Source organism: Limulus polyphemus, unplaced genomic scaffold (assembly GCF_000517525.1).
Source record: "Limulus polyphemus unplaced genomic scaffold, Limulus_polyphemus-2.1.2 Scaffold250, whole genome shotgun sequence".
NCBI classification, from domain to species: domain Eukaryota; kingdom Metazoa; phylum Arthropoda; class Merostomata; order Xiphosura; family Limulidae; genus Limulus; species Limulus polyphemus.
This window is the reverse complement of record NW_013665860.1, coordinates 10,042-31,321: the sequence shown is the minus strand read 5'-3', so window position 1 is coordinate 31,321 and position 21,280 is coordinate 10,042. Positions and strand designations below refer to the sequence as shown.

Below are 21,280 nucleotides of genomic sequence, written 5' to 3'. Positions count from 1 at the left end.
TGCTCTTGAATTATATTACCCATTAGATACTCACGTGTGCCTTGTGAAAAAATAATATTATTATTTATTATACCTAATCTAACCTTAATTAATCTGAAGAGATTCTTATTTTTACATTTTAGTTACTTTTATAATAATAAATAAAGAATACACATGAAAAATAAGAAATAAAGTATTTAACTGGACCTTTTTTTGCTGTCGTCTATTGACTACACTTGACCCTACTTAAAAAAATAAATAATGGTAGTAGTGCACTAAATTTCTTATCTAATTAAATAATGCACCAAAGAACATAGAATAATAACATGCAATCTACAGTATTATCTACAATAAGTATATTATGATATAATCACAATTGATATAACAGAATTATCTATGGATTGAGTGCAAAATGACATTGCAATTTTGACAGAAAAGATAAATCTGGTATTCCTAGTTGGATTTAATTTCTGAAAAGAATGTAATTATATTATTGCACACAATTTCAGAAATATAAGAAACATATTTAGGCCTATTCTGAGATGTACAGCATAATTCTTTGACATATTAAACAATTTGATAATTAGGAATCATGTTTATGTTTCAACTATTTTATTCAGTTGTTAAGATACTACGAAATGATCTCATAGCACAAAGTTAATATTTGCAGAAAATGTTTAATTCTTGTATGTGTTGAATGAAACAAAATGAACAATATAAATGAATAAAATAAATATTCTTGAGTTTTTGTGGTTTTAAAGTTTTTAGGCTTAAAACAGTCCAATTTGGGCCATTCAGGCCCATTTTATGCTGACAAAAATATGTTACTTAATAGAATAGAACATAAAACAAATATGTTCATGTTTTTGAAGAAATTGAATGAATGAAACCTGAAAGAATAAAGAATATTGACTTCTTTGACCGAAAAGGCCTGACTGAGGGTATAAAACGGGCCAAAATGGGTTACTCAGAACCATTTGTGAGATTGCCAACAATGATTTTCAAATTCCTGAATAAAATATACATTGGCATGTTGTACAAAAAATGTCAGATATTTTCAATTTTCAGATGCCTTTTCAAGATTTTCTTCCTGACTATAAAGTATTACTTGAGTAATAAAGCTTATGCAATGCTTGGTTAAAGGTTAAAATGTAACTAGTTTAAACAAAATGGGTTGTTGGGTAGTACACATAAATTAGTGGTACTTATCTAATGTTATGGTACAAAACACTGAAAGTTAGAGAAACAACAGGACAAGCATTGCGTGATAAAATCAATCTACACTGCAGATGTTTCAGGACTATTAAATTTGCATTAAAAATAGCATATTTTCAATCACTTCATTTTACATGATATTGACTGAAAATAAATACTTGCATTACTTAAATTTCCATGCTATCTATATATATCATATTAGACTCAAAGTAGGTTATACAATAGTAAACTCTTGGCAACTGAGAAAGCTATGACAATATGGAACTTGTGTTTAAACTTAAAGTTTAAAAATTTAGATCACGATTTTATTAGTTTAATGATACATTAGCTTACTTTTTAATAAAGTAATTTTTTTAAAGAAAATGTCCTCAAAAAGAAAAAATGAGATGCCTAAAAGGGTGTTTAAATGCAACAGGTTAAATAAGTAGGTACATAGATAATTTTAGCTGGATTAAAGTGGATAAGAACATACATTGTTCTATCAATTTTTTATTTCTTTTCTGAAAAGTAAAAACTGTGATAAAATGGAATTTTTAGCTATTTTCTTGCTAACCACTTCGTTATTCAAATTTCTCTTTAAAAAAGTCCAACTTTACACAATGACTATTTATTGAAAACTAAACAAAAAGATCATAATACGTAGCTACCTCACAAGTATAACAGTAAAACTTCATGGTCTCGCCAACATGATTTGGACATTCAATGGGTTTGTGGAGGATTATCCCATCTCCAGAAGTTTTCATTTCTTCAAAGGAAACCACCTAGAGAGTATATACATTTGTTGTCTCATTAAATGTATTCAATTTTTGTCAATAAAGAATTTCAACATCACATTATACTACAGTTTCTAATTTTTAGTTTAAAAAACAAAAATTATTTTTATCTGTAAGTCTTGTTTTGACAAGTAAGTTAACATAAAAATGGATTCAATGATATATTTTTTTTTACATTTTATTACATATTTATAACAAAAACTAAGTCCAGAGAAGAAGAAGAATAGCAGTGTGACATTATTTGCAAGTTACCTTGTGATTTTCAAAACACCTCATATACTGGTGGGCCGTGACACAATTAGAACAGAGAAAAGTGGCACAGTCACTACACCTAGCAACAGCCTTTTCTTTGGCCTTGCAACTGGTGCAGATAATCTGTGTATTCTCAATGGCAGAAATATCCAGTTGGTTGCTGGTCACGAAATCCAATGGAAGTCCAGAAACACCTTTTGAAAATAACTAAAAAATGGAAAGTGTGTAGATTCATTTCTGAAGTGAGCACCAATTAACATATGAAGAGCACATTTTCATTACCTTACAAACACACACATCAAAAATAAATTTAATAATCAATCTAAATTTATGATATTAATAACTGACAATTCTTCTACAGTTAAAAACAAAGCATCTGAATAAAAGAAAATGTAAGACTTTCCAGTGGGCCACTGCAAAAATAGTTTGTTTTTCTAAAAATATAGAGCAAATTGTGCTTTCACAAACCAAATTAGAGTTAAATGTATACAAATAATTTATAATTATCTAATAATCAGTGCAAAATTCTATGCTCATAATGAAATCCATTATTTTGTGTATGACGATAGGTTTTAGCATGCAAATTCTGATAATGAAGTTTGAATTATTTTCCCACATCAAGAATGCTGCAAAATTGTTACTTCCATGAATTTGTACTGGATAATTATGATAATACAACAATTACAGTATGTAATTTTGTGGTAATGTTTCTGGCTAAAAAAATAGATTACCTTCAAATTTTAAAAGTTTTTAAGACTGTTTTGAGCAAACATGAAGGAAATAAAGGACAGGTATGAAATAAAGCTTTTTTATATGTTTAAAATTTTCACTGGGAGCCAAGAAATATCAAAACTCTTGCATTTAGAACATTAAACCATAAGCATACACAAGTACAACAAAAGCACACCCAACAAATTATGATTGGTCTGGGATAATGTCTGAAACAAATCAACTATTTGGAAGTTTACCAAGATGAATATCTAGCAAGAATAACTAGTTTGTGAAAAAATTTAAGTAGTAGCCATTGGTAAAAAAGAGTAATATATTTTGTATATTATTGAAAATTACATTTGAAGCTTGAGTTCCCAAAATACCTGTCATACCTCACCAACATACCCATTTCATGTGTTGAAACCCTGTTGTTTCAATCAGATATAAACTAGTAGTTTTGACGATGTCATCAGTAAATTATGGAAATTTGTACCACTGAAAGTTTGAACCTTTGTTTGGTAATGTTTTCAAAACCTTTGAAGGTTAAAATTTACTTTACAGTACAGCCATAGAAAGAATACATTAAACATTACATTTACATTTTATAGTTCAGGCTGAAAGAAACTGTAAAAACAAATATGCATGCTAAGAAATCAAACAAATTAAAAGCTTTTTGTACTATGCAGTGTTTAAGTGGCAGGTGACAACTACCAGACTTTTATTTTCCTTTTCTTTTATTATCCTTCCTGTTTAGCTAGAACTATTTGTAATTAAACAGGTGTACTGTTTATGCAAATAGGTTAACAACATAATAGTATTACATATTGTCAGACTGCCTAATATATATTAACCCTACCAATACAGACTGGATGTAATCGACCCAGCCTGTAACCATGAATGTGTTCATGAGTAATTATACCATGATTTTTTGATAATGTATGCATATCTTTTTTCTTTTTGAATGTTGACTATCCAACATGCAAGGTAATTTTGATTTTAAGATTAAAAATACTTTTATGCATCAGAACATTTTTAAATTTCACATACAAAGTCTTTATAACCTCCAGATAATTATCAAATGTTTTTCTAGAAAAAACTATATTTTATCTGTTATTTTCACTACTGTGTATCTATATGGGTTGGGTCGATTTGACCGACCTCATAACCATCATAAATATTAGGAAATAAATATAAATCATGTTTTTTTTGTTCTAAAATGACTATGAATTATAACACAAAAACACAAATGTTTATTCTAAATAGCTTAAATCTCATAACATTATACATTTATATATAAATATTTATCATACTGACCTTTCAGCCATGTCAGGCTAATATTACAGATGTTGCATTGATGCAGTGCACATGCACTCATGTTATCATATTCAAGAACATAAAACTCGCCTTTACAAAGTGACCTGTCTTGGCTTTGTTTTAGTGGACTAGTATTTTGTAAAATACAGTCGCATTTCAGTTATAATACATTATATATATATATATATTATTACTATTTACAAACTAGTTCTTAATCTTATTTTTCTTATAACATAAAACAGTAAATAAAGAATTATAGGAAACAATCATCTCTTCTAGTTACAAACTTTGTACTCGCTTGCTGCTTGCCATAGGTTGCTAAGCCTTATCAAATTTCGCACATGGAGGATGTGAAATGAAATAACTTTTTTTTATGTATACATTTTGAAATAACAAAAAATCATAAAGTACTATATCAATACCATAGAATTCTATTATAATTTACCAAGCTTCGTAACTAAGCTGTATTTGGGTCTAAAAGAATTTGAAATTTTGAACTCACTAGTCTTACGTTATCACTTGGAATCTAGCATCAAAAGAAAGAATTTGCCACCAAAAAATTTCAAAGAGGCTAAGAAAGCCTCTAGGGGAAATTCTGAGCTTTTGACTGGTTATTCACATATCATATGCATAAGTAGGTGTACATAAGCAAGTGTTTCCAAAAAAGAAAAAATTTAGGCGTGGTCACTGTGTTTGATTCAGTAAATATATCAATTTTTCAGCAAATAGAAAAGATAGGAGGTTCTTATTTTAAACTCTAGCTTGACAGTATCAGTAATTTGAGTTCTTAATTTGTAAGAAACTATAAACTTTGTATTTGGACATCACAATCATCTAATTTGAACCAATTCTGCATTAAACATACCACGTGTCACACAAAAATCAATATTTAAGATTTCTTTTTTAATATTTCCTTTTAAATTAAGAAATTAACTAATGGATAATGCTAAAATTTGAGTTATAATCTACAATTTGATACCAAACTTATCAACATACATTAATAAAATAGTAGTTCAATCAAATTTTGAACAAGAGTCAACAAACATGATGACATGGAGTTTGACCCGTGACCTGTATCGACAGAGTTAAAGCAATACTAGCCACATTGGTATCTTGTAATAAGTAACCAATATATTGAGTTAAAACTATGCTATTATTTAGAGATACAAGGTAAACACATACAGGCGTCACTGTGGATTATTATGTAATAAACAGCCACTAGGCTACAATCTCATATATTAAACTTTTCATTAGATTCCTTTGTTCACCTTCGAGGAGTTTCTTCTAGTCACTTTCCCACAAAACTACAAACCTCCTGCTCACATCACTTTATTTACTATACATTGAGGTAGAGAGTCTATATTCTGCTCCATCTAATGGTATTTAAACCTTGCCTGTAGATATTTTCAATGTTGCTCTGCATTAGTAATTCAAATCACATGCTGTGTCATCATATAAAAGAGTGAGAATGAAGGGCTGTAATAATAAAACCTCAGACAAGTAAAACCACAAGAAAAACAAAACATAACTCATTATATTCTTAAAAAATAATAGTTTCTTAGCAAATATAATTTATTTTGGTTGGTCAAAAATGTTTTTAAAATCAATGTGTTTTGTTCAGAGACAAGACTCCTTGGAGCTTTGCAAAAATGCATGTTTGAATATTTGTTAAATTTTTCTCTGCAAATTATACTAAACAAATGATACAAAATAATAAAATATCAATTTTAAATATTTTTGAGTCAAATATTGTTGAAATAGATAGAATTATTATTTTTGTTAAATTCAGAAACTTCATATGCTCGTATGCACTTCATTCGTGAAATGTGTACCCTAAACATTATAGGATTAATTCATCTGTCCCTAACTGTAGCAAATACATTACGATGGTCTACAGCAACATTCTACTTATTAAACCATAGAACTGAGAAAAAATAAATATGTATAATATATCCCTATAAATACCTTAGATTCTTGTTTACATTCTGGACAAGTTAAAACATCCAATGTTTCACAAGGTTCCATATCAAGCTGTTTGTTTGTCAAGTCGAGCAACTCTTTTTCTAAACAGGTCTCACAAAACACATGAAGACATGAAAGAACCCTAGGTTGCTTCAATTCTTGATTACAAAGGTTACAGAAGTGGTCATTTTCAGGTTCTGGAGATGACTGAAGTGGAGAAAGCTCATTGGATGCCATGATGAACAATCTTCACACCTATAGAAATATTTTAATGTCTTTATTAGTCATAGTACATTAAAATATAGAGGGTTTAGTAACCACAGCCAATATAAAGTTGCAATGGAACTGTATTAGAACTACTTTTTGAAATTACTTAGCATTTCGTAGGTAGTGTTATGCTACTGAAAAGTTATCGATATTGGGAATGGTATGTTACAGCCCTTTCTGATGCAAAATATTTCTACACTCAGATCACAGTTAGTCCTTAATGGCATTGGAAATTAAAAGAATATCAACTTGGGGTACCAAGACCATCCAGAAAAAAGACCTGCAACAAGTCATCCCTAGTTGTGGTAAGCAAGGTGCAGTGTTTTGTAACAGGACAGAATTTGGGAATATAAAGTTCAGTGGCAAAAGCTATCCATATGTCCCAGACAACAGTATGCAACATAATCAAGAAAGATCTTCATCATAAAAAGTGACACAAATCATGTATACACAAATTACTTCCACAACGTAACCGTTTAGGTGTTGCATGCTTTAATCAATTGGAGAATGAAACTGGTATTCATTCCATTATATACAAAGACACAGTGGTCAAATTACCAGATATAAAAACTATGAATTTCTATGCAACCAGACTACTGAAATGGCTTATGGAAAGACTGGAAAGAGGAGGAGTGCGATTTGGATATGATAGTCTTTTTTGCGATGGAAATTACACTGCAGGGCTACTGTTAAGATACATGGTCTTCAGATGGAGCACAAACAGACAAAGTGAGATGGATTAAGTGGTGAGGTTTCAAAATCATTCTAATACAGTGTACTCAACAACTTTATATTGTACACACACACCCTCACATATCTCTATTAAATTACATCAATTCGTGTTTATACTTCACAAGGGATTTCTGTTTCTCCAATGAGTGGCAGAGTAATGTAGATAAAGATGTATTCACCAAAAATCTCAAATTATAATTATGAGATTCTCTGCATATCATAGATAATCTTTATTATATGGTGCTTTTGTAATAGCAAAAGTATCAACTGAAAAAATATCTTTACCAATACTTATTAAACTATTGTGATAATACACAATTTCATGGACTGCACTTGAAACTTTTGCACACTAATATTCTTACTGATCTATGACGTTAACATTTATTTTTTGTGACTGAAATTATGAGAAAAATACTACTGGCTTTTTGGGTTAAATTTTTACACACTATAACAAACACCAGTGCTGAATTAAGCTCTTAGCTAACTAAGCTACAGCTTAGGGCCTCCAATGTATAGAGCCTCTTAACCACCTCTAAAAAAGAAAAAACACTCCATTTAAATTATTCTATCATATGGGACTTCTTACACTTGAAACAAATTAGGGCCTCAGAATTTCATAATTCAGGACTCACTCATACAGACAATAAAAACTTGAAATAAGCAGATCACTCTCTAGTTACAGATTTTGTCCTCCTTTATGCAGTAATTTTAATTTTACACAAACTCCCAGAGTATGTTGTTAGTCATTTTCACACATATTTTATTCATATTTAATTAATATTGCACAATTATTATGTTCCTTAATTTAAAATAAAACCTTATTCAGCATGCACTATGCACAAAGAACCTTCGCCCCCAAAGAACAAGGAAAAATAATTTTAAACATAACCAGAATCAGGGGGTATTAGTGATGTACAATTCAAAATTAAATACCATCATACAGTAAGACAAGAAGTGAAATACAATCAAAGTTTTTCTTAGGTTGAACAAGTTTGGTGTTAAGGTCCTAACTTTTATATGGAAGTCAATCCATAAGTACACACGACTGGAATGATCAGGAAATGTTACATCAGCCACTGTGAAAACATTTTTGGCATCTAATTTGTTTCTATAAAAAGTAACATTTAAAATATAAAATATTTGGTATGAAACAAGATATTAACAAATTCATGAAGTTGAAGGCATATTTATATTAAGTCAAGTTCAAAATGCTAAAATACCAGTTATCTTTTTTTCTTACCAGAGTTTCCCATTACTTCTGTGACTACAACATATTTATTATTGATCTTACTTTTGCTATATACACATTATTTTGAGTTTAATCCTGCATTATAACTGAAAATGTTTATTTCACGTTAATCATATTTTTAAAAAAAATTCTATAAGTAATTTAAATTAATTCTGTTTCTCAAAAATTAATTAGCTATTCAAACATACAGTTAACCAGTGCTGGCTCAAGATTAAAAACTGAAGGGAGCAAAAATAAAAAATTGCATTCTTTTTCAAATTTTTATTCAGTTTTCTGTGCTTTATAAAATTGTAATTAATTTTGTAAACTTCAGAATACTGAATGCAAAAATTGGACACAGAAAAAAATACATATAAAAACCAAAGATTAATCTTTAGAATATGGAACGTTATGAGCTTTTAATGTGGCAAAACTTTTCCTTAATTTCTCTGGCCATTTCATTTTCTACGGAAAATATTACTAGACCATTTAACCTCTCTTGTATCATTGTGGAATGAAAAACATGCCACACTAATGGGCAAAGCTAATAAAATTCTTTGAACAATAAAGATATTTGGAAAATTTTCTTTTATTTCATTTTCACATTTTATATATATAAAATAAGACCTTATCTGGAGTTGAACTTTCCAGTATTTGATGTGATATTAATAAGTTCTGCACACAAACTTTCACCATAAATATACCTTTTCTCTTTGCTTGTTAGGGTTTTTTCTTAATTTTAAATTTTTGCACCCCTAAAATTTTGTGGTGGGTTCTTTGAGCTCTTTGAATCTGCCTGGAGCCAGCCCTGCTATTAACTAGACAATTTAATGTTATCTACCCAATCTTCAGTTACATACCAAGATTCATTAACTGACCTCAAGTGTTTGGAATGAAATTATAATTGACTGTGCTATAAATTTTTTTCTAAACAAAAGAACCAAAAAATATGCAAGTTACACTATATTTATATGTGTATATTAATGATTATTTAAAATAATGATGTAACTATATTTTATATATATTAGATCATAAAGTTAAAAGCTATGAATATAGAGCTGGGTGATTATCTCTATTACCTATGAGAATTAATTATATTGATTAGTCACATAAAACAATCAATCATAATTACAATTAAATTGATTAATGTCATGATAATTCTCAACTAATCCGATTATTACTGTTTTTGATTATTTCAACTATACAAGTCTCATGTGGGAATAATTGATTACTTGAATGTAAATTATAGTGGGCTCGATGATTGATCAATTATAAAGTTCCATTAGTTGCTTAGCTCTAATGAACACTGATGTGACTATCTGGAATGGGAAGTCAGATAATTGATATTTCACTATATTCAGATATTTATTGTAAAAACGGGCATTGTATTACAGATTTCTGGTGAAAAAATTGATCCCCTCCCAGAAAATAAAACTGTATCCATTTATCAATAAGCTTTTGATTTTTTCCCTTCAAATACAAATGGCAAACATTATTAGTGTACTATAGTAATGATATTAAACATGAAGCATCATATAGGTAAGATCTCCAACTGCCAAGTCTCGATGAATATTGATAAAACCAGAGATATGTGTGCATATCATGAATTTTTTTCCTTCTATAATTATAGTTTTTTTTTATTACTTAGTTTCTGCACTATCATAGTGGCTACACATGGTTCAGAAAGTTGTTGCCTTTGCTTTATTCTCTAACAGGTGACATTTGTTCTGCCCACAGGGATATTTCAGTATTTTAAGTGGACTTTGAATTGGATGGGTTAGTACCGAAATATCCTTGGGTGGCCAGTTATGACACTGACCGAAAGTGACAATCAAATATTGCTATCAAGAACAAAAATTACAAGGTGATGCCATCCACTGGACAAAGAAAGCTAGTTTACATTCTAGATCCAAGCACACTTTCCACATTCAATTCTACTTGGTTTTCATTGTGACTAGTTTGGCAGAAATTCATCTTGATGGACACAAAGCTTGTGAGCTATTCACTGATCCAGTGGAGGCAATCATTCACTTGTCTATGCAAATATGCAAGCAGTTTTGTTTGGTTATGTCTAAATATTGTTTTTACTGTTCTTTAATTGTGTTTAAACTAGTTATTTCTCATGTAACTTAAAATTCAGTCACGTTAATAACTACAGAACACTCCTCCTGATTGGCATTATAACACCTACATTGTTTAAACATAGTAATAGAAAAATAACAACTGTTCTCAAAATTTTTACATGATGTCTATGGGAAAAAAAATGTTGCCACAAGTGCATTAATCATGACTATGCCACAGAAAATGCTGTGGTATATCCTTCCACATACAGACAAAAATAAGAAACCCTATTACCAAAGCACTTTCAAAAGATAGACTTTTCTTCATCAGGTGCAAACTGGAAAACTTCCACATAGACACACTTACTACATAAGCAGGGTACAAAGCAAGCATTTTAACCAAGATTAAAAAAAAAATGTGCATTAGGTTCGTATACTGATTAAGTATTTTTGGCGAATACATAAAATTAGGAGAAGCTTTACTCATGCATCAACTTTGTCACTTTCCACCCATATGGTATTCAACTTCCTTAGCAAGCCAAAATCAAAACTTGTATTATTTAATACTAGCAAAATACAGTGATTAGCCATCAAAATTTTGTTTTCTGACGCTTATATATTCCTCATTTTTCAAATAACATAAAACTGAAATCTTTTCAGTTTGTTCACTAAAAATTAGTAGCTTAAATATGTCACAATAATGGAAATTTGAAGTAGTAAACTTCACAATCCCCTTCTGTACTAAAACAAGCAACAATCCACAATGCAACTAATTCATACTACACATGGTTTGACAGATTGCATGTTAGTTTCATATCACATTTTGATTAAAATAAGCAACAATCCACAATGCAACTAATTCATACTACACATGGTTTGACAGATTGCGTGTTAGTTTCGTATCACATTTTGATTAAAATAAGCAACAATCCACAATGCAACTAATTCATACTACACACGGTTTGACAAACTGCACGTTTGTTTTGAATCACATTTTGATCAAAACAAATGATTTATTATTTGAATTAATAAAGTGTAAATTTTTTTAGTAAATACTTTGTCCATTAAAAAAGGGTAGTGTTTTACAATTACTCAATAATGACTGGACAGCAAAGCCTACACATTCAAAACTATAGTAGGAACTTTCACAAATTTGACATTCGCTTTACTTTGTTACAGCAATTCAATAAATTCAATCTAATTGAAATTTCAAATTATACAATGTGAAGTAATAGTATTATTATATATTCTTGTTAGTTATCATCTGTGGAGTTGTGTATAAAATCTTAATTTTTGACATTATTCACAAGACGTATCTGAAAATTAAAGGAAAAAAAATTAAAAACAATGGAAATTTATTTCATATTTCCAAAGTATTTTTCTAACAAATGTCATAAGATCTTCACACTTGCATCAAAGTAGTGATACTGTTTTAAAAAACAAACAAACAGATAAATTTGTTGCCTGTGTGAACCTTGTATTTGGCACCCCTGACCCTGTAAAATTGACAAGAACTGCTAATTGCAATGTTGGTTTTGGCACCCACCTCATGAGGTGGGTGCCCTATGCAGGAGCACACATTGCCCACCTCAAGAGCTGGCCATGAAGCTGCTAAAAAGTTGTTTCAAATGTAAAAAGTATTTCTCGCATAAACATGTTTTTGTAAAAATATAAAATTACTGTAAAGGAATATAATGTAAATTTTTTAAATTTGCAAATATCTAACACTCTTCCATAAAGTAGTCACTTACAGTGCCCTTAGGATTGGCTATTTTATTTAGAAATAATATTTAGAATTGTTGTGGTACTATAACTAAGAAGGAATTTTTAAGTAACTGCAGACCTGATATTAAAATCTAGCAAATTTTGAATGTATTAAATAATAATTTTGGTTAATAAAAATTAATATTACATAGACTACATTCACAAAAAATTAAATGAATTAAACTCACTTAAGTTACTGGAGTTATTTACTACACACTAAAGTTTCAGTTACATACTCAAATGTAAGTAACTCATAAGTAACAAATACTTATATCCCTTCACATTCCCCTCACTTATATATCCCTAAGCTACATTTTCAAATTTTAGACTTCTCAGTGAAAAAACAAAAGTAAATGATAACTAACAACTTATGTTAATCATCACTAAAAGTATATATACGAAGCATGCAACATCTGATAAGAAACAGAAAATTGACTTAGTTAATTAGTGATAACTTAATATTTAAAGCCAAGTTGTAAGGCTGAAAAAGGTTGTGCATATTCTAAAATTCAGTGATACCAAACAGCATTGGAAGCACCATTAAGTCAAGGTTGGCTCCACAATAACTACAAACCTGGAACACTTTACTGATTTTGTTGGCATTTCTAACATGGAAGTCAGAAAGTTTACAGGAGAACTAGAATGTGTGCAATGTTGGGAGATAAATGATATAAAATCACTGCAAAAACAACATTGAAATTAAAAAAATTATTTCGTTTATTGACATTTCTAGCAATTGCTCTTTATCAGGCTTAATTCATTTTCATACAAAGCTTAAGGAAGTGAGGTTACTCAATATGTTTTAGATAAAATAATTTTTTTATTTAAACTTGTTTTTACAGTGATTTTATTTTAAACGAAAAAAGTAGCTGTATGTATAATTACTGTAAACTAAGTCATTATCACAACTGTCACAGCCAACACTAAATATCAGTGCTGGACTTTGAAATGTGCTAATTTTATTTATTAGAGGCTTTACAAGATACATTTTAAAATATTCACCTGCATTTTTAAGCATTTTTTTTGGGGGGGGGTTAATATCCATTACACAACTGTTAAGTATCTTTGAACAAGTTCTTAGTTATTTAATAACTTCATAAAGCTTGTGTTCATGGCTTTAAAGTTTAAGTTTTGCTCAAAATTCATGTTCAAGAGCTTTTATTGTCTTATTTATTATGTTAATAGTATTACTTACTCATCACATACATGAAACAAATGAATTACATTACAATAAAAGTTACTCTAGTCTAAATTTAGCTAAGTTATATAAATTCAGTAACAACTTATGCAATAGAGTTGGTTATAATTTATAGTTTATACCATTTTAATTAAAATAAAAAAGGTATATTTCATTAATTGTCAATAATACTTCATCACAGGTTAATATAACAATTAACATTGCCAATTGCTGGAGCAAAGATTTTATTTTGCCATAAAATAAGCTTATTTTATACATATTTATACAAACGAGGCAAATACTGAAAATGAAATAGTAACGTCTGTAACTCAATCGCGTCTTCCACGCTAACAATAATACTATTATAACGACTCTTATAAGGCATTAGGCTAAGTTAGGCTAAACAGTATGCTTAAAGTGAAGTTAAACAGGAAGAAAATGGCGAACAGGTGCACGGGTGACCTTCTTCGATCTTTGCACGTTACTTGTTAGACAGCTGTAAAATCCACACAACATATAACTTCCACAAAATTTTGTGTTAAATACTAAATTTAAATCTATAGTCAAAAATCAAGTACAAATAACAATACATATAAATACCTTTTGAGTGTAATGTTCAACGAAAGGAATTAACCACCTTTAACAAAAATTATTCGCAATCTGTTTTCATTAAAATCCAATATACGTACCATGCTCTTGTAATGCTATACACATGCGCAATAGTTGGTGGCAGGGGTATATACATTCGTTCGTGTTTCTTTCTTATTTTTTAACTTTAGTTGATATTAACATAGTTTCATGGTCTAATAAATATACGTCTGAAAATACTAATATATCACACATTCATAGGGAGTTGTTTATTAGTTTCAATTAAACATACTTGTTACCATATCGCCTTTTTTTTTTGCTTTTTCCATAATCTTTCTTATTCAAATTATTGTGTGCATAGTATGCTATAATTCAATTTCCAATTCGTTATTATATGAACAGTAATTGATAAATGCTTACGCCATTTTTTTCCTTTTTACTTGTATTTCTAGCATATTTACATATATTTATGATCTCAAGGCAAAACAAGATTTCACTCTCCGACGTTTCGGTAACAAATTTTTATATGGAGCTACAGTGAGAAATCTCTTTCTGACGCATTTAAAAATTCCAAAGTGATATACTAATAATATTGTAAGTTATGTTTATTTTAAAAACTTTGGTATTGATTTATAATGAATAAATAAATGCCTAACTTCAGATATCACTCTATTATGTTTATGTTTATCAAAATTTCGGCTTTCGCCGATCAGGATGGTCCCCAGATAGAAAAAGGTTGGAAACAATTAGTCTATAATCTGCTGTACATTGATTTATTTATTGTTGTAAGCTACATTTTAAATATTCTAATTTAGATATTTGTTTCTAGAGAGAGACAATCATTGTGATGAGATAATGATCTACAAATTTTGTGTCGTAAGTAGAAAATAAAAATAATATAAATGCCAGAGCAAATGAATTAGAAATAAGTCAATCCAGTAAATTAATTAATGAGTGTTCAGTTAATGAGTTTAGCAGTTCAGTGTCTGTTAGTGACTTAGACAGTGTAAATTATTGTATCTATTAGTCATTGATTCAATTAATCAGTGAGTTAGCTAGCATGATTGTAATTGATCCATTGGTGAGGAAATTCTGCAAGTAAGAGTATTTATGAGTTAGGCAAATATTATTATCAAAAGTTTTTGAAGTTAGGCCTACAGGGGAACATAGCCTGTTGAAAACGTTATTGGAGAATTAAATTAATTTGTTATTGTTATATGGACTGGGCATTATTGTTACCAGATACTCTAAAAGGACTCACTCAATGATAGTGTCAAAGTGGTATTATTTTGATGCAAATGAAATAGAATTTTGAATAAACTTAAGACGACAGCATGAAGTATGATTGAAACTTTGCTGGAGATGATGAAACAGTTAGAAATGGGCGAAGAATAAAGAAACAGAAAATTAAAAGAACATGAATAAAGAGACAGATAATAAAAAGAAATAACAAGAAGAAATAGACAGAAAATTAGAATAAGACAAAGAAGGAAGAGAGAGCAATTTATAAGAGGAGATAAGAAAGAGAGATGTAATATTTAAGAAGAATTAAGAACTATATATATTTGAAAACAACACTGATGGAGCTATTGGAAATGTACAGAGAGATTACGCCATCAAGACAGAAGAAGTACAAAAAGATATCTATAAGGTGCAGCAAGGTCTGTGAGGTAGGAAAGAAACCATTGACAGGATAAAACATTTTTAAAAGAATTAGTAAATGCAAAGATCAAACCAACCACATTTTATTCTGCATCTGCACAGAAATTTCAACCGAAAACACCATTTACAATTAAATATGATACAGGAGAACTTATTTGGTATACACCTGCTACTGTTACTGCTACGACATCTGTGACTACAGGGCCTTCCTAGACTACTACAGCCATGGCACTACCAAATCAAGTTCAACATCATCGTCCAATCGATAAACCAATGTACTATGATAGAAAGGTATCATGGGAGCCATATCAGGTTCAGTTCAAAACATTTTCCAGGATGAATAGATGAAATAGTGTACAACGACTTAATAATCTTGCTGCCCATTTGAAAGGACCAGTTTTAATCACATTAAGCAACTCTCCAGCTGAGAACTATAACAACAATCAAATGTTGGTAGCTTCCATACCCATCAGGTTCAGAGTGACAAACTAGAAGAAATTATCAAAGCAAAGTTCCAGAACAGGGTACAGAGGGGAAAAAGACCTTAGTCAAACTAGCAGAAGATGTGGAAAGACTTGTCCAATTATCTTACTCACATATTCCACATGAAATGGTGGATCTCTTGGTACATGGGCAATTTATAGGTGGCATAACAGCCAAGAATATGTGAATTGATTGAAGCAGAAGGAGCGTACATCTATAAAGAAAGCTTTTCTGTTGGTGATGAAATTAAAATACATTAAAGTCGTAGATAATCAAGTAAACTATTTAAACATAAATTTCAACCAGATAAAAGGAATCAGCTGGTGTTGTAGAGCAAAGTTCAACTGAGAATACTCCATCTTCTCCAAATGAGATAAGAAGTTTAATAATTAAAGAATCCAGTACACGAGTCCATGGGTTTATTGATGGAAAACCTTGCAGTGTGTTGATTGACACTGGTTCTACGGCTATAAAAGTCTGACCCAATTTGGTAGTGAAGGGTGAGAAATTTCCTCCAAAGATGAAGAAAGAAAATGGATTGATGTGAACAGTAAGTGAACATGAAATTCCAGCAAGAGGAAAGTTGAAAGACACCATTATTTTAGGAAACAAGAACATTAGCGAGAAAACACACTAGTGAAATTGTTTCTAGATTTGGGATGCCTATGGAACTTCACTCAGCTCAGAGACGTACTTTGAATCAGCTTTGTTTGCAGAAATATGTCAGATCCTTGGAATAAAAAAGACCACGACAATAGCCCTCAATCTATCTTCCAATGGCATGATGAGGAGATACAACCATATACCTTTAATTTAATTAACCATTCATTTGGATAAACATCAGAAAATGTTGGATTGAGATCTTCCACTGTTACTTATAAGTTACTGAAGTACGTGAAGCTAGAGGCAACACAGCAGCATCACTGGTGTTTGGGAGAGAATTTAAAGAACCATTAGGTCTTTTATACTCACATTTGGAGGATAGTCATTCAACAGAATCTTAAATAGAATATGCAGACAGACTAAAGAATACGATTGATGTTGTACATGACATTACTCAGGAAAGACTTAAATCAGCTAGTGATAATATGAAAAAGTTGCTGTGATGTTAATGCTGTATTATATTGAGGTGACATGGTATGGCTGTACAATCCCTCCCACAAGAAAGAACATACTCTGAAGTTAACCAAACTACCCACCCTTCAAGTGACAGGACATAAGGGATAAGAGGCCACTCCATATGCATACCATAGTCCTCAGAAGAGGAAACCACAAAAAAAAAAAGACTTGGAGAATGGACAGTTTAGTGTGTTTTATTTATGTATTTATTTATCATTGTTCAACGGACTTCACAATTCAGAAAAGAAGCTATGTTGTAAGCTATATTTGTAGTATTTTAATTTAGGCGTTTGTTTGTTAAAGGGATGATGATTATTTAATAATCTAAAACTTCGTGTACTAAGTCTAAAACTAGAATGATATAAATGCCAGAGTGATTATGTGAGTATTCAGTGAATTAATGAGTATTCTGTTCGTAAGCTTAACAGTTCAGTGCCTGTTAGTGATTGACACTGTGAGAAATACTGTATTTATTTATCATCAATTCAATTAGTCAGTGTATTTGTTATTGATCCATTAGAAAGGAAACTTGCAAATAAATTTCTTTGTGAAGTTGGGCCTACAAGTGAACTTAGTGCGTAGTAAACGTTAGTGAAGAAATGATTTAATTCGTTACTGTTACATGGACTAGACTTGGCATTATTTTTTACCAAATAATATGAAAGAATATACCCAATGATAGAAAAGTGTTAATTTTTTCTGGATGGATAAGGTATTAATACTATGTAATTTAAACCAAAAGAATACCTCCACTCAAACGAGACCCAGGGGGTTGGTTTAATGACAGTATGAAACAGCATCAGATTACTGGAAAGTTGTGCAAAGAGAGCCTGAGTTAATTTTGGCTTTTTTGATAATTATAGTTAATAAATAGTGAAACAGACACTTCTTAAAGGCAAACATTTATATTGTTACGACATCGGGTGTCACGTGAACCTGGTAACACGTAATGAGTATCTCGAACGTTCCTGAAGGCTCGAGTGTTTGCTAGGCGCCCTCTATTTTGTATATATAAGACCGGCGAGAAGTGATGGCATAGATAACTGAATAGCAGACAGGGAGATAGAGGCAGATAATCGAGTCAAGCCGTAAGTAAAGTGCATGAATCGTTGTGAATTCTAGCGTGTGTTTAAGTTAATGTGACTGTGGAAATTAAGTGTACTGCAAAGTTGAATTGAGAAAGAATAAACTAGTTTTATTTAAGAAAGGACTTGTATCGCCGGAGTTCTTCGGAAAGAATTCCTACGGAAAATTAACAAACGAACACAGAGACTTAACAATATTTAATAACACTTGAGCTCTTCTGATACACCCTTTCTGCCCTAAACTAACTAGTTGCCCTCTACTGCCCCACCCATCAGAAAAATATAACGCTTTCATTGTCGTTAAGTGTACTAGACTTTAAACTCATCATTCTAGTAGGAATCCACCCAGTAAATGAACATTTTTCTATACTGGTGTCATATTTGTTATTCAGTAAATGAGACTACCAACCTCATTGAAATGAAATATTTCTTTTTATTAAAGCAACATTTAAATCATTATCAGGCATAAAATGCTGGTACACTCAAAAGATCCCACACAAAATTATCAACAGGCAGGGATCGCTGAAATGTGTTCTTTTGATTGAGTACACACACTTTTTTCTCCCAGTTTCGCCTGTGTAGAAATTGCTATATGTTAGTGGCATATTTGAAAAAAAAAGAAATTTCCACCCAGAATAAAACCCACATCGCTGAACATTGCCTAGAGCATGGAATCTGTAACCAGATATTACAAAGGAGGAACATAATGAAAAATTATAATCAAGCCTTGCAATTTATACTTCATTAAAGACCTTTGTAAATAGGGACAATGATTTCAACTCTTAGAAATTTGGAAGTCAATTCTAATGTACTTTAGAAAATAATACAATCAGTATAAGCAGTATAATTCAAATATATAGTTACGACAGCGGAAATCACGTGACTCTGGTAACACGTAATGAGTATCTAGAGGGTTCCTGAAGGCTCGAGTGTTTGCCAGACGCCCTCTATTTTGTATATATAAGACCGACAAGAAGTGACGGCATAGATAATTGCAGACAGGCAGAGATAGAGATAGACAATTGAGTCAAGCGCGGTAGTGACCGTAAGTAAAGTGCGTGAATCGTTGTGAATTATAGCGTGTGTTTAAGTTAAAATGAATGTGGAAATTAAGTATATTGCAAGTTGCATTGAGAAAGAATAAACTAGTTTTATTTAAGAAAGGACTTGTATCGCTAAAGTTTCATTTCGAAAATAATTTCTATGGAAAATTAACAAACGAACGACCAGAGACGTAACAATATGTATGTTACGAAATTACAATGATGGATCATATTTGTTGGTTTTTAATTTCTCTCCTCATCACATGTAATTACCACTGTCATATGAATATAATTCTATTTAATAGGTTTCTCAAAAACTATATATTGTTGTAAACTATATCTATAATTTGTTTGTTTTGTTACGTATCTGCTTGCTTGTTAATTTCCGGTAGAAATTATTTCCGAGGAACTTCAGCAATACAAGTCCTTTCTTGATTAAACCAGTTTATTCTTTCTCGATACACACTTTTAGTACATAGTAATTTCACAGTCACTACGTCTTTCGTCACTTTAAACTTAACTACTTTTATAATACACGCTATAAATCACAGCGATTCACATTTTCGATAACAAAACACACTCCAGCTCGAAACAGAGTCGTAAATTACCCGGAAGTCTCTTCATTTCATCCCGCAGGCTTTCTCTGTCAGGCTTATATACTAAAAAAAGAGGACGTCTCGAACAAACTCGGGCTCACCCGATAATTCATGATCATTCGAGAAATTTCACGCACGCTACCAGCGCCAGCAGCGTCACGTGACTTCCACTGTCGTAACAGTTTGCTAGAGGAAGCTGCAAGTCGTGATAATGATCTAATTATCAAGAGGTTTTGAGAAATAGCTGAAAAAAAGGGAAAAGTTTGTTTGTAATTAAGCACAAAGCTACACAATGGGCTATCTGTGCTCTACCCACTACGGGTATCGAAACCCGGATTCTAGCGTTGTAACTCCGCAGACATACCGCTGTGCCACTGAGGGGCAAAAAAAGGGTTACGAGTAGACAGTTAGTTCAGATATAGTAGATAATGATCGTGAATAAGTATTTAATGAGAATTATCACATTTATTCTGTTATTCAGTTACTTGGTGACTTACATGTTTGATTATTTAAAAAAAGCTAATTATTAAGTTAGATGTACATTTCGCAGTTTACATTGAAACGTTAAGCCAACATTTAGTTGTGGAGTTAGTGTTGAAACTTTGATTATGGAGTTAGGCCTACAACTTACAAGTGAACATGGCTATAGAAACGTCATAAGACTGGACTTTGCATTATTTTTACCATTATTAGTTTTGTTTTTACTCTTATTATAGTATATTTTGTTCCTGTTTTGCTTATGTATATTTTGCGTGTTTTGCAAAGCTGAGAGAAAGATACATCGTTTTTTTACCACTACGAGTTTACTTCATTGGATTTTAAAGTTAGGAGCAGCTGAGGATGGCCTGAAGGACTGTTTGTTTGTTTTTGAATTTCGGGCAAAGCTACACGAGGGCTATCTGCGCTAGCCGTCCCTAATTTAGCAGTGTAAGACTAGAGGGAAGGCAGCTAGTCATCACCACCCACCGCCAACTCTTGGGCTACTCTTTTACCAACGAATAGCGTGATTGACCGTCACATTATAACGCCCCCCACGGCTGAAAGGGGCTCGACTCGCAATCTGCGGGTCGCGGGTTCGAATCCCCGACCCACCAAACATGCTCGACCCTAACCACCTGGCCATGCTGGGCCGGCCTGAAGGAAAAGAGGAAAGAGGTCATACGTAGTATGCAAGCATGTTGGACTTGATGTTATATATCTCCTTTATTTATTAAAGTGAAATTTTAAAGTGCACCTAAAATCTTAAACAGGTTTAAAAGTAAAACATTGG

At 31.2% G+C, this 21,280-nt stretch overlaps 1 protein-coding gene across 1 annotated transcript in view; it reads right to left on the bottom strand.

Annotated features, from left to right (window-relative positions):
* Nucleotides 1-14,125, bottom strand: part of LOC106478790 (B-box type zinc finger protein ncl-1-like) — a 31,285-nt gene extending 17,160 nt beyond the window's left edge. The window contains exons 1-4 of the mRNA XM_013939359.2: nt 14,035-14,125; nt 6,210-6,461; nt 2,220-2,426; nt 1,842-1,955 (exon numbers count right to left, since the gene is read on the bottom strand). Of these exons, the coding sequence (XP_013794813.1) occupies nt 1,842-1,955; nt 2,220-2,426; nt 6,210-6,443 (555 nt within the window). The 5' untranslated portion in view covers nt 6,444-6,461; nt 14,035-14,125. The remainder of the gene's footprint in view (nt 1-1,841; nt 1,956-2,219; nt 2,427-6,209; nt 6,462-14,034) is intronic.
* Between the last annotated feature and the right edge of the window lie 7,155 nt (nt 14,126-21,280).